Genomic DNA, 13,894 nt, shown 5'->3' on the forward strand with positions numbered 1-13,894 from the left:
CACCATCGGTTTCGCCCACCTCCACTATCTACGACGCCGCTAACCCATGTTACCACCACCGCCGAATGTCGCAACTATTTCCTTCCAGCGAGAATAGGTCGACGATGGGACTGTCGGGTGCGACTGTTACCCCCCTCCATTCTCTATTCTCCGTTCTCCTTCTCTTTATCTCGTCGCCATCCTAGAGCTCCAGTTGCTGCCTTTCCGATTGTTGCCTTGCCCCGAAGGAACAACGTCACCCTAACTGCCGGTGATGTCGTGAATGAACGGAATAATACCCACATGCGATGCCAAGTTGTTGAAGACGACGTCAAGCTACGTGTCGCCATCCTCGGACGCACCTACTCCGACTGTTGTACGTTGCCATGCGAGGGTTGTCCTGGTATGTTGCTGTTATCATGGACATTTTGTTTGGCCTGAAAACCGAGAACAACCACCATGGTAGCCGACCATGGTGGCTGCCACAGGTGTGCAACCGTTCTGCCACCACCCACCGCCATGTGGTGGTGGCTGTATACGATATTTAGCGTTTTTGTGTGTGCTCTAATAAGGAAGGGGTCTTTTGATGGGAATTCATGAGAGCAGCCATCACCACCATCGTGAGGCGGTGGCTGCCGTCAGGAACCACTGCATGTGTGTGTTTGTTTTAGTGTAGTGTGTTTGTTTATTTTGAGTCTTAGCTCTGTAAAGTGTAAATTACAAGTCGGATAATGAAAAATAAAAACCAAAAACCACAATCGTGAGGTGGTGGCTGCAGCCTCCTGCCGCCACCAACCGTCGTGTTAGGTGGTAGTGTGCTTGTTGTGTTTCATTTGGTTTGGGATGTTTGGACAAGGGACTAAAACCCTAATGGGCCAAATGAAGCCCAAATGGGCCCAGTGAAACCCCAATGGGCCTGGTGAAAACCCTAATGGGTCTATTGGACCCTAGTTGACCTAAAAAGCCTAGACATGGGTCTAATGAGCTTAATGGACCCTAATGGATCTAAGGATTTAGCTATTGGGCCTATTAGGCTAATATGGGTTGGAAACCCTAATTACAATTTGGAAAACCCTAATGCCATGAAACCCTAATTTGGGATATATAGGGACCGCATCGCAATTATTTAATGAACTTAAATTATTAATTAATAATCATTGCAAATTAGCCTAAGGCCATGTGGGACTTAATGGATTAAATCCTTAATGGGTTAAGTAGGAAAACTTGACCCTAATCATCATTTTATGTAAAAACCCTAATTTCACCTGGGCCCTAAGTAGGGCCTTTCTATTGGGCTTTGACGATTGGGATAATAATGGGCCATCCAAAAACAAGCAAATAGGCTAAAATAATTTAATGGGCCTAGGGTAAGGCCCGTGTATGGGTTTTGGGCCCAATTTGGAAAATTGGGCCATAGATGGGCCATAGTTTAAGCCTTAATGATTATATGATGTTGGGCCTTGATTCATAGATTAACCTTTGGGCCTTTGGATAGGGCCTTGAGTTTGAATCAAGCTAAGATGGGGGTAAAGTAGTCTTTTACCCCCAATCATGGGCTTACGATTTTGAGTTGAAACTTAATTATTAATTATTGTTTGATGTTGACAATTCTGGAACTTGTCAACCAACATTGAAGTTTTATTTGCGGGACTTCAGCAATGCCAAATGAGTCTTCTCAACATACCCAGGGGTCTAAGGCACCAAGGTCGGCCCATTATGTGATTTGATATGATATGTGATTTGTTATAATATGTGTTTCTGTGTTTCTGCATGGAAGACCCCGAAGGGAGCCTGTGGCATTGGATATAAGACCATGCAGGGTAGCTCATGGCATTCCTAGGTAAAGACCATATGGGGGAGCCAATGGCATTGGATATAAGACCATGTGGGGTAGCCCATGGCATTCCTAGGTAAAGACCATGTGGGGGAGCCTATGGAATTGGATGTAAGCCCATGTGAGGTAGCCCATGGCAGTCCCAGGTGAAGACTATGTGGGGTAGCCCATGACATTCTTACAGGTTTTATGTATGCATGCCTAATATGATATGTGGTATGCAGTAGAGATAACTTGTACAACTAAAGTGATATGTGTTATGTGGTAGAGATAACTTTTATAGCTAATATGATATATGTTATGTGGATTGTGTGTGGGGTATGCTCTAGGGAACTCTCTAAGCTTCATGCTTACGGTTTAAAATTTTGGTTTCTAGTACTCGTTTTCAAAGGAAAGGAGTCGGCTTGATCGCAACGCATTAGACTATGTCTTCCGTACATGAGATCATTGGGTTTACACTCTGATATGGTTTATGATAATATGTTTGGATTATTGACACTTTGGTTTTAACATGAGATATTAATATGAATGTCTTTATACTGATGGTTTTATACAATAACTTAATTAAAACGAAATTTTTGGTCTTGAATTTTGGGTCATTACAGATGAGGTGCCGATTGTTCAGGATTATCCCGATGTGTTTCCATAGGATTTTCCTGGGGTGCCTCTCGAGAGGCATGCTGAGTTCAGGATTAATCTGGTTCCAGGTGCAGATCTGATAGCCAAAGCACTGTATCGGTTGGCTCCATCCCAGATGCAGGAGTTGTCTACACAGATGGAATACTTGTTAGACAAGGGATTCATTCGACCGAGCTGTTCATCATGGGGAGCATCGATATTGTTTGGGAAGAAGAAGGATGGGTCTCATTGTATGTGCATTGACTACCGGGAATTGAATAAGGTAACAATGAAGAATCATTATCGACTCCTGATGATTGATGATCTTCTTGACCAGCTTCAGGGTGCATTCTGGTTTTCCAAGATTGATGTGTGATCATGTTATCATTAGATGAGGGTTAGAGAGGAGGATGTGCAGAAGATAGCTTTTTGGACTCGTTATGGTCATTACGAGTTTCTAGTGATGCCTTTTGGGCTCACCAATGCTCCAGCCGTGTTCATGGACGTCATGAATCGCGCGTGCACGCCGATGCTGGATTGGTCTATGATTGTGTTTATTAATGATATTTTGGTTTAGTCCAAGACTCGGTCGCAGCACGAGTAGCACTTGAGGGAAGTGCTGGAGACTTTGAGGAGGGAGAGATGTTTCACGAAGTTCTCTTAATGTGAGTTTTGGTTGCGCGGGGTGCAGTTTCTGGGGAACCTTGTCAACCAGAATGGTATTTTGGTCGATCCGGCCAAGGTCGTGGCCGTGATGCAGTGAGAGGTTCCAAGGTCTCCATCTGAGATTCGGATTTTCCTTGGCGTTGCTGGTTACTATCGGAGATTTATCAAGGATTTTTCCAAGATAGCAGTTCCTTTGACTCGGTTGACAAAGAAGATGGTTACATTTCACTGGGGGCCTGAGCTGCAGGCAACTTTTAAGACATTGAGACAGAGGTTATGGGAGGCACCGATTCTGACCCTGCCGGAGGGCGTTGAGGATTTTTTGGTTTATTGTGATGCGTTGATCGTGCGTTTGGGAGAAGTTTTGATGTAGAGGGGTTGTGTGATCGCTTATGCTACGAGGCAATTGAAGCCTCATAAGGCGAATTATCCAACGCATGAATTGGAGTTGGAGGCTGTGGTTTCACCCTCAAGATTTGGCAGCATTACCTGTATGGGGTCCGTTGTGACATTTACAAGGATCACAAGAGTCTGAGGTATCTGATGGATCAGCCGAATCCAAATATGAGGCAGCGCTGGTTTTTGGATGTGGTGAAGGATTATGATTGTGAGATCCTTTATAACCCAGGGAAGGCTAATGTGGTGGTAAATGCTCTCAGCCACAAGGCGGTTGTGACTCCGATCAGAGACATATGTTTGAGGATGATGGTGGTTACTTCGCTGTTGGAGCGGATTCGTGAGGCTCAAGTCGAGGCTATGAAGGAAGAGCACCGACAAAGTAAGCATATTGTGAGTCATGTGGCTTCCTTCGATTATGATATCCGTGGGTTGTTGATGCTGCATTGGCGGGTTTGGGTTCTGTATTGGGGCGGTGTGTGTCATGTTCTGATGGATGAGGCGCACAAGTCCAGGTTTTCCATTCATCTGAGGCGACGAAGATGTATATGGATATTCATCCTTATTATTGGTGGCCCTGCATGAAGCAGGATGTGGCTTGATATGTGGAGCGTTGCTTGACTTGTTGGAAAGGCAAGGTCGCGTATTAGCAACCTCACAGCAAGATGCAACCATTGGAGATTCTCATATAGAAGTGGGAAGATATTACTATGTATCTCAAAATAAAGTTACCCCGTACTGCACATGGAGTGGATTCGATTTGGGTCATCATGGATCGATTGACCAAGAGCACACATTTCATTCTGATTCAGGAGAGTATTTCTTCATAGAAATTGGTTGAGATTTATATCAGGGAGGTTTTGGCACGTCATGGGGTGCCGGTTTTTGATAATTTCCGACAAAGATGTTTGGTTTACTTCTAGGTTTTGGAAGAGGTTCCATGACGAGTTGGGTACTTGTCTCCATTTCAGCATAACATTCTATCCACAGAGCGATAGTCAGAGCGAGTGGATGGTTCAAACATTAGAGGATATTCTCCAGGCGTGTGTTTCGGACTTTGGTGGGAGTTGGGATACGTATCTTCCGTTAACGGAATTTTCGTATAACAAAATTTATCATGCGAGCATTGATCTACTTCCTTTCGAGAGGCTATACGAGAGGAAATGCAGGACCCCAATTTGTTGGGGCGAGGTTGGACAACAGGTTATGAGGAGTACTGAGTTGGTACTCAAGACCACTGAGTTGATTCAGCAGGTTCGTAGTAGACTCCAGACAACTTAGACTCGGCAGAAGAGTAATGCCTACAGAATTCAATTAGATTTAGAGTTCTAGGTGGGGGATATGGTTCTCTTGAAGGTGTCACCTAGGAAGAGTGTCATCCGATTTAGGAACAGGGGTAAGCTGGTGCCCAGGTATATTGGTCCTTTTAGGGTTTTGGCTTGGGTAGGCTGGGTTACATATCGCTTAGACCTTCCCGACGAGCTTAGTCAGATTCATATGAGGTTCCATGTCTCTGAACTACATAAGTACCTAGTAGCTGATTCCACAGTGATACCATTGGAGGATATTCAAGTGGATGACTGCCTAAATAATATCGAAAAACCGGTGGAGATTCTTGATCGGAAAACGAAAACCTTGAGGAACAAGGTTTTGGAGTTGGTGAAGGTGAAATGGCAGCACCGCAAGGGTTCAGAGTGGACTTACAAGCCAGAAAATGAAATGAGGGAGCACTATCCAGAGTAATTTGGTGCAACGGACTTTGAGGACGAAGTCTGACTTAAGTTGGGGAGAATTGTAACGCTTGGAAAAAATTTAAGTTTCATATGTAATCCTTCCTTATTAACAGTATTACATTTTGGTCCTTGAACTAGTACGCGGGACGTACAGGGTGGTACGCTTAGTGTACTACCTGGGATATGGATCGTGACCTTGGACCATGTATCCTGGGCGTACGTGGAGTAGGCATGGCGTACACATGGATTAATGAAACCCTAATTTTAGGGTTTTGCACCCTATTTAAACCTTGTGATAGCCTCACTAGGTTATGTTTAGACAGACTCCATCCCGTCTTGTCCAGAAAATCGAACCCAAAGTGAGATCTTGAGAGTTTGAGCCTTAAAGTGTGATTTTTGGGTGCTTGTGAAAAAGAAGAAGAAGTAAACCATTTGGAGTTGAGCTTGGATCTTGAATATCTGAGATTTGTTCTTCATTTTCTTTCCATGTGAGGTAAAAAGCTTCAATCTTAATAATCCATGTTGCTAGATCTAGTTTGGTGCCATTTTGAGTCCATGGTTGGGTTGTTGAGCCTCTTGATTCACTCTAAAAGTGGTTGATGGTAGACCTAGGATCCTTTAGGTCCCTTTGTCCATAAAAATGCAATATTTATGGCATTTATGGTCTCATGCATGTGTTAAGTCATTTATTAAGATCTTTTGAGCTCTAAAGCCTCATTAAGCCATGCATGCACCTAAAGTTGCAACTTTACGTGATAAACCACCATAAGGAATTTAGATCTAAGTGTTGGAGTGAAGTCTTAACTGTTTAAGAGTTAAATGATAAATTTAGATGAAAGGGAGGAGTACGTTAGGCGTACAAGCAAGTACGCTGTGGGTACAAGCCCTTAAGCAAGTACACTTAGCGTACGAGCTGAGTACGCCCCATGTACTCAATAGCCGGACTTCAAAATGATTGGGCTCATGGTGTTGGGCCATTTTTGGACACTAGATGATTTGGGCCTTGTTAGGCCATCAAAATATTATTTTTGGGCTATGGATATTTTATTGGACCTTTGGTTAAAGGCCCGTGAAGGGTTTAGGCCCAATTTGGAAAAACTGGGCCATATTTGGGCCTTGGATGATTATTTTGGAATTTGGCCTTTTTGGAATTTGGGCCATCAAAAGGTCTTCTACCTTAGGTTGGAATTTTAGTGTGAGTCGGAATCCAATTATTAATTAGATGTTATTTTGTGATAGAATGGGGATTTTAGTGGGCTAACAGCCAATGATATTTCTCTGAGATTCAGCAGTGCGAGGTAAGTTTCCTCTGTGTGTTTAGCGGTTCGAAGGCACTGATGCCGACCCATGCTTTATTATAATAGGATGCTAGATGTCTACGTGACTCTTGCATGTGTATGCGTTGGTATGTATACCGAGCGGGGCTCGATGCCTGACGAGGTCTGATGATTGTATTGTATGTTACTATCTTTGTGATTATTGCATGTGTTAGTATGATTATATGTTTATATGTTGTATGTGTATTGGGAGAGGCTTGATGATTGACAAATCTGTAAACCGAGCGGGGATCGATCCTGAGCGAGGCCCGAGGCCAGGTGGGACTTAATGGCGGGTGGAGCCCGGTGTAGGGTGGGGGCCCAATATGTGTTTATTTATGTATGGTATGTGGTATTTTTGGGGAATTCACTAAGTTATGTTCTTATGGTTTTCAGTTTATGTTTCAGGTACATCGGGATCGATAGGCAAGAACCCAGGATGATTCCAGAGCACACACCACCTTTTTCCGGATTTTGATATGTTTTGATGTATTGTCACATTTTGATTTTTTGGGGTTGTATGTGAATCTTGGATTAATGTTTTTATTAAATCAAAAATGAAATTTTTGGGTCTTATTTTGGAACGTTACAGTTAAGGCTGAGCATCAGGTGCCGTATTTCAAGTTACAGCCTTTGGAAGTTCCCATGTGAAAGTAGGAATAGATCAACATGGATTTTATCACCAAGTTACCAAAGATTACCAAGGAATTTGATGTTATCTGGGTCACCGTGGATCGATTGACCAAGAACGCCTACTTTTTAGCCATCCGGGAGAGCTCCTCGGCTGAGAAATTCATTGATGTGTATGTTTAGGAGATTGTTGTGCGTCATGGGGTTCCGGTTTCCATAGTATCAGACTCTGATATTCGGTTCACTTCCTGATTCTAGCAGAAGTTCCACGAGGAACTGGGTATGAGGCTACATTTCAACACTACTTATCATCCGCAGACCGACAGCCAGAGTGAGTGGACCATCCTGACACTTGAGGATATGTTTCGAGCTTGTGTCATAGATTTTGGTGGGGGTTGAATTCCTACCTACCTCTTATGGAGTTTTCCTACAACAACGGTTGTCACTCCAACATTGGTGTCCCAGCGTTTGAGCTCATGTATGGTCGGAGATGTCGTACCCCAGTTTGTTGGGGGGAGATTGGTCATAGAGTCATGGGAAGGAATGAAGTATTCCTCCAGACCACAAAGTTTATCCATCAGATCAGCCAGAGATTGAAGACCGCTCAGAGTTTACAGAAGAATTATGCCGAACGATGCCGATCAGATTTGGAGTTTTAGGTCAGCAATATGGTAATACTGAATGTCTCACCATTATATTACACTAATCCGTGTGATCGCCAGGGTGGCTTACCAGTTGTATTTGCCAAGTGAGCTCAGTTAGATCCACAACACTTTCTATGCTTTATAGTGGTGTAAGTATGTGTTGGATGATGAGGTAGTGGTCCTTTTGGATGATATTCAGGTCGATGAGCACCTGAATTATATTTAAAGGCCGGTAGCGATAGTGGAGAGAAAGATGAAGATCCTACACAACAAGTAGGTACCTTTGGTAAAGGTTCAATGACAACATCAGAGAAGCTCTTAGTGGACCTGGGAGCCAGAGGTGGAGATGCGGAAGCATTATCCAAAGTTATTCGCGACAGCCAACTTCGAGGACGAAGTCTACTTCAAGTGGGGGTGAATTTTAACATCCTTATGATGAGGTATTTTCAATTTTAACTCTATGTATGAAAGTATATTGCATTTTGACCTTTGGGATTGAGAAAAATTGCAAGAATGGGCCATAATGGCATTTTGGTAATTTTAGCCAAGAGATTAGTACGCTAAGCATACATTGTGTACGCTAGGTGTAGTGGGGAATACCCTAGTACACTAAGTATACACCGCGGATGCAGGGCATACATTGTAAATCCTTAAACCCTAATTTTTAGGGTTTGGTCCATATTTAAGCATCCATATGAGAAAACGACCCTTTAGCCAACCCTAAGTGAGAAGAGTGCATCTTGAGCTTATCTTTGTGTTTTGTGGTATTCTTGAAGAAGAAGAAGGTGGTAAGAGGAACTTCGATCTTGGAAGCAACTTGGATATAAGATTATTTGCTTGGCAACCTCCAAGAGGTAAAAAGCTAATGACTTTATCATCTTATCTTGTAGATCTAGGTGTTTCTTCATTTAGGGCATTTTTGGTACCACTTAGGATGATTCTTGAGCATGGCATGCTCTTAGTCGAATTATTCATCCTTTCATACCTAATGAGGGGTTTTGAGTCATAAAAATGTGGTCTTGATGCTTAGTTTTTCTCCATGCATCCTTTAGAAGGTCTTAAGGTGTTAAGAACTTGGGATTTTGTGTATTAAGCACTTAATGGACATGCAAAGTCATATAGTTGGAAACTTTATGACTCTTAGTGGTATTTTGGCATTGGATCTAAAATTTAGACGTTAGAACTTAATGCATTAAGCTCTTATTGAGAAAAGAAGATTCTGAGCGTACGATGTGTGTACCCTAGCGTACACTGTACGTACCCCAACATATGCCGTACGTGCGTGGTTAAAGTCCTGAATCTGGTCAGGGCAGGATTACGCCCAGGGTAGGAGCTTAGTACGCCCTGTGTACTCAGCTGAGTGGACCAAGCTCACTCCTTGACCCGTTGACTTTGACTTTGACTTTGACCAGGTTGATCAACTTTCACTTAAGAGTATTTTGCGTATTTCAAGATATAGTTAAGCCTTGGTCTCTATCTGTTGAATATGTGACCTGTAGAGCCGATATTTGGAGCAGTGTATTATTCAACTATTTGTCAGACTGTGATATGAGTTTTCCTCACTATACCTGTGGGTCGAAGGCACCAAGGCAGACCCACTAGACTATTTATCCTAGTCAGGATAGTGATATGATAATTTTAGCTATTCATTAGATCCGTATGATTATCTGTATTTGTTCGCTCTATGTTTATGTTTGTTTGTTGCATATGTGGACATGTTGGGTTGGGTCGACATCGTCTTGTTTTGTGTTGTAGGCCAAGACACCTGGGGACGACCAGATAGGATGTAGGCTATGCGAGGCGGTCCAGTCGTGCCGAAGGCTCGTAGAGTGGTCTAGATAGGTTGTAGGCCCTACGAGGCGGTCCAGTTAGGCTGGTTGTTCATACTTTATGCTTGGTTGTTGTGGTGTGTTGGTATTTTGATGGAACTCACTAAGATTAGGCTTACATTTTTAGTATGTGGTTTCAGGTACTTCCGAGGATCGTGGGAAGACGAAGGCGTGATCGTACACAACTTTCAATTTTTATATCTTCGGATCTTACGAAAACTCTGATTTGCAATAATACTTTTGAAACAATGACTCTTTTTGTAAACAATATTGATTCATGGTTAGTTTTAAAAATTTTAAATTTATTGTGATTTTTGAAGTGTTACACTCATTTCGATCTACGAAATCAACTTATTAACCACTTATGAGAAACATTTAGTACATAAATATATAGTATTTTTTAAGCGTATGTATAATACTTTTAAAATGCATGTATGGTATTTATTTTTATTTGAATTAAATGTTATTTTTTTATTTAATAAACTAGTTGTTTCAATAATACGATAACTAATTATATATGAATAAGTAATTAATGTAATAGATTTTTAATAATACAATTTATATAGTTATATTAATAAAAAGTTATGGATTGAGTTTGTAAAATCTTAATAAATATAAATATAGAAGTTGTTTTAGTAAAATTATAAAACTTAGATTGATATGAATATACCAAGAATATTATTCTTATATAATAGGTTGGAGATGTTTAATGTTAAGAATATATTTACACTGTAGTTATAGGTTTTAGTGTAAAAGACAGTATCCGTCAGTAAAATGTCATGTGTTCTAATGACAAGACGAAGTTACCGATGTTTGTATTTTTATGTTCTTTATGGTTTTTTCTATATAAACGTTGATAATAAAAAGAAATATACATAAAATGATTTTTTTTTCTAAAAAATTAAAACCAAACAATTGGTTTTTAAAAGGTTTGATTTTTTACTCTTAATTTTTATTTGGGATAATGACTTAAAAGAATAACGAACTTTCAATTTTGTTCACATTTAATCACAATTTTTTTTTTTTTTTTTTTTGTATTTGTATTTGATATATCCCTGATTTATTTGAAAGTATTTAAAATTTACGCTTATGACCGGTTGTAACCGGTCATGAGGGTAAAATATAAACAATTTCAAATAATTCCAGATAAATCACGCACAAAAAAGTTCAATGATTAAATATGAACACAATTGAAAGTCCGTTACAATTTCAAGTCATTATCTTATGAATGGTTCTAATTATTAAGAATGAGTACAATCGGAATATTAAGGTCACATAAGTGAGTATGTTTTAATATTCATGTGATATACCTTTAGTGTATAAGTTACAAAAAACAACACTTCTAAATACAATATGAGCTACTCAATCACATAGAAACCAAACAAAAAGAGATTGTGGTGGGTTCAAACATTTACTCAAGACATAGACAACAATCTTCATTTTAATGGGTGGAGATAGTCGTTGTAAATCGTATGAAGAATAGAAAACATATGATAAAGAAGTATAAAGATAATGTGATGTTAGATTTGAATGGTGTTTTTCTCTTTACAACAACAATAGCTTTGATTAGAGAGTGTGTATGCATAAGCTCATGGTCGTGGAGCGGTACATGAGCAGTAAATGACTTTTCGAGGTTTTTCACTTACAACAACACAACCATGATCTTATGCATCCATACTCTTTAATCAAATATCTTGTTGTTGTAAAGAGAAAAACCTCATTCAAATCTAACATCAAATTATCTTCATACTTCTTTATTATATGTTATCTCTTCCTTGTATGATCTACAACAACCATCTTTACCCTTTAAAGTGAAATTTGTCACCTATTCCCAAGTAAATGTTTGAACCCATCACAATATTTTTTTCCTTCAGTTTCTATAAGATTAAAGTCGCTCTTACTGCATTTCTAAGTGTTGTTTTTGTACCTTATATACTAAAGGTATATCATACGAATATTACAACATACTCACTTTTGTGACCTTAGATATTCGTTTGTGTTCATTCTTAATAACATTCAGAACTATTTATGAGATAATGACTTGAAAATGTAACGAACTTTCAACTTTGTTTACATCTAGTCACTGAAAACTCATTACTTTTTCAAATCAAAATCCAATTTTCTTTTATCATGGGTTTTTGGTGCATTTCAGTTTTGATGCATACCCCTAAATAATAAAGAAATTTATATTCATATCAATTACATGACGCACAATATATATATATATATATATATATATATATACCATTAGACTATTCTTTTAACTTTAAAGAGAAAGAATATCACTTAATACATATCATATACCACTAGATTAGAAGTCATTTGGTTGTGTTTAAAAAAATATATTTGGTTGTTTTTAAAATTAATTTTGCCTTGCAATTTTTTTTTTTTTTTTTTTTTTTGTTATTAATATAGTAAAATGCTTGAAACTTTTTTTAATATATGTAATATTTTTCTTGAAAACTTTTTAAATATGAATCGCTTAGTTGAAATATGTTAGAAGTATGAATCACTTTTCTATAGAAGAAAAACACACACTTCCAAAAAAATATATAACTATATAAGTGTACACTAACCTACGGTTGCGGAGAGCCAAGTAGTGCTTCCGCCCGTGACGCTCTTATTCCCGGTAATAATTGTTGTATTTTTGTCCTCCCCGATAAACATTATGTTGGTTTTGTTTTTTGGAATTTCAACATTCTCCCTGTACACCCCTGCCAATATCTTTATCACGTACCTGTTCTTGCTCTTCGCCGGCGCTGCTGCCACGGCCGCCGCCACTGTTGTGTACTTTCCCTTACCATTCTTCGACACAATCGCGTTTGGCGTCGGTCCTATCGGCCATACCTGTAACAATTTCCTATCTCTCCTCGACAACCACTCCGGCCACTTCACAACCTTTTTCTCCGTCAGCTTTCGTGCATTCGAATCTGCCTTATAATTGGCCATATCTGTGTCCGTCATGTTCGTGATCATACCCAGCACATTGCTACACATCTTTCCTCCCAAATCCTGACCTTCAATGATTGATTCGCGCAGTCTCCGGCAGTCTGCATCATAGGAGAGGCCGTCCAAGCAGGCTTCCTTGTTGGTGATGGCGGTGCTCATGAGGGTTTTGAGGTCGTCGGCATGTTGTCTTAGGGATTTCTTGGTTGGATACTCCTTGAGTTCGCTGATCACCCTGTCGAGATCTTCTAAAGTTCCGGATACCATCTCTAGGCAGTCATGGAGAGCCAACTTGCCGCGATTAGTGAGATTGCCAGTGGCTGTGAGCTTCTTTATGCTGTTGAAGTTTCCTTGGATTATCTCTTTTGTTTTATTGATTGCATGTTGGATTACATCCTTGTTAGTTGCAGGGTTTTTGGTTGTGGAGAGGGTGGAATAGCATATGTCAGGGTATAATGTGGTGGCACACGAGGATTTGATGATGTCGGAATCTGGAAGATGAGTTCCATGGATGTGAGAAGTTAGAAGGAGGGAAGCAAAGAGAAGTAAAAATACTGTGGTTTTTTTGTTGCTGGAGATGAACATAGTGACGACTACTTGTGTGATCGCGTACTGTGGTCACTAAATTAGAATAGGAGGAGACGCATGCATGCAATCGGGTGGTGAGTGGAAATAATAAGCTAATAGAGTAGAAAGAAGATGGGATTTATTAATTAGGCCGACAAGTAATTGATACGTCAAAATTGCTCCGTCAATAGGGTAGTCATGTGCTGAATAAGTTTTTTGTAACTAAATATCACTAAAACATGAGTAAACACAAAGACACAAACAAGAAACTCGAACCAATTATAAAAGTAGTCTAAAATAAGAAATGAGTTCCAAGCAGGCAAACTAATATGATTACAGTTGAACCTATTTTTAATCCAATTAAAAGTAATTAAGCTAATACTCATTTTATTAATTAATTAATGGAAGTTGTGAATGTGTTATAAATATCAAAGTTAGCTAGCTCTGTTAAATTATCAAAAACAGAAAAACTCCATGTTTCCGTGTGGGGTTTATTAATTAGGCCGACATTTGTTTTTTGCTCTTTTCAAATGATAACCTCCATGCCTACGTACACATAACTGCAAGCAAGTCTGCAACATTACTTCCTTTTTAATGCTACGATATATATTTTTTAAAACCATATAGTATGGTAAAAAAGCCATAATTTTCTATTCTTCCGAGTTTTCAAATATTCTTTTTTTGTTTTATCAATTCCTATATAATTGGAAAGAACAATGATATGTAATAAAATCAT

At 39.6% G+C, this 13,894-nt stretch overlaps 1 protein-coding gene across 1 annotated transcript in view; it reads right to left on the bottom strand.

The window, feature by feature from the left end:
* Window positions 1-13,277, bottom strand: part of LOC145031276 (pectinesterase-like) — a 29,724-nt gene extending 16,447 nt beyond the window's left edge. Inside the window, exon 1 of the mRNA XM_078979800.1 lies at window positions 12,222-13,277. Within this exon, the coding sequence (XP_078835926.1) occupies window positions 12,222-13,176 (955 nt within the window). The 5' untranslated portion in view covers window positions 13,177-13,277. The remainder of the gene's footprint in view (window positions 1-12,221) is intronic.
* Between the last annotated feature and the right edge of the window lie 617 nt (window positions 13,278-13,894).

This window comes from Lactuca saligna, chromosome 1 (assembly GCF_052625555.1).
Source record: "Lactuca saligna cultivar CGN05327 chromosome 1, ASM5262555v1, whole genome shotgun sequence".
Classification (NCBI taxonomy): Eukaryota; Viridiplantae; Streptophyta; class Magnoliopsida; order Asterales; family Asteraceae; genus Lactuca; species Lactuca saligna.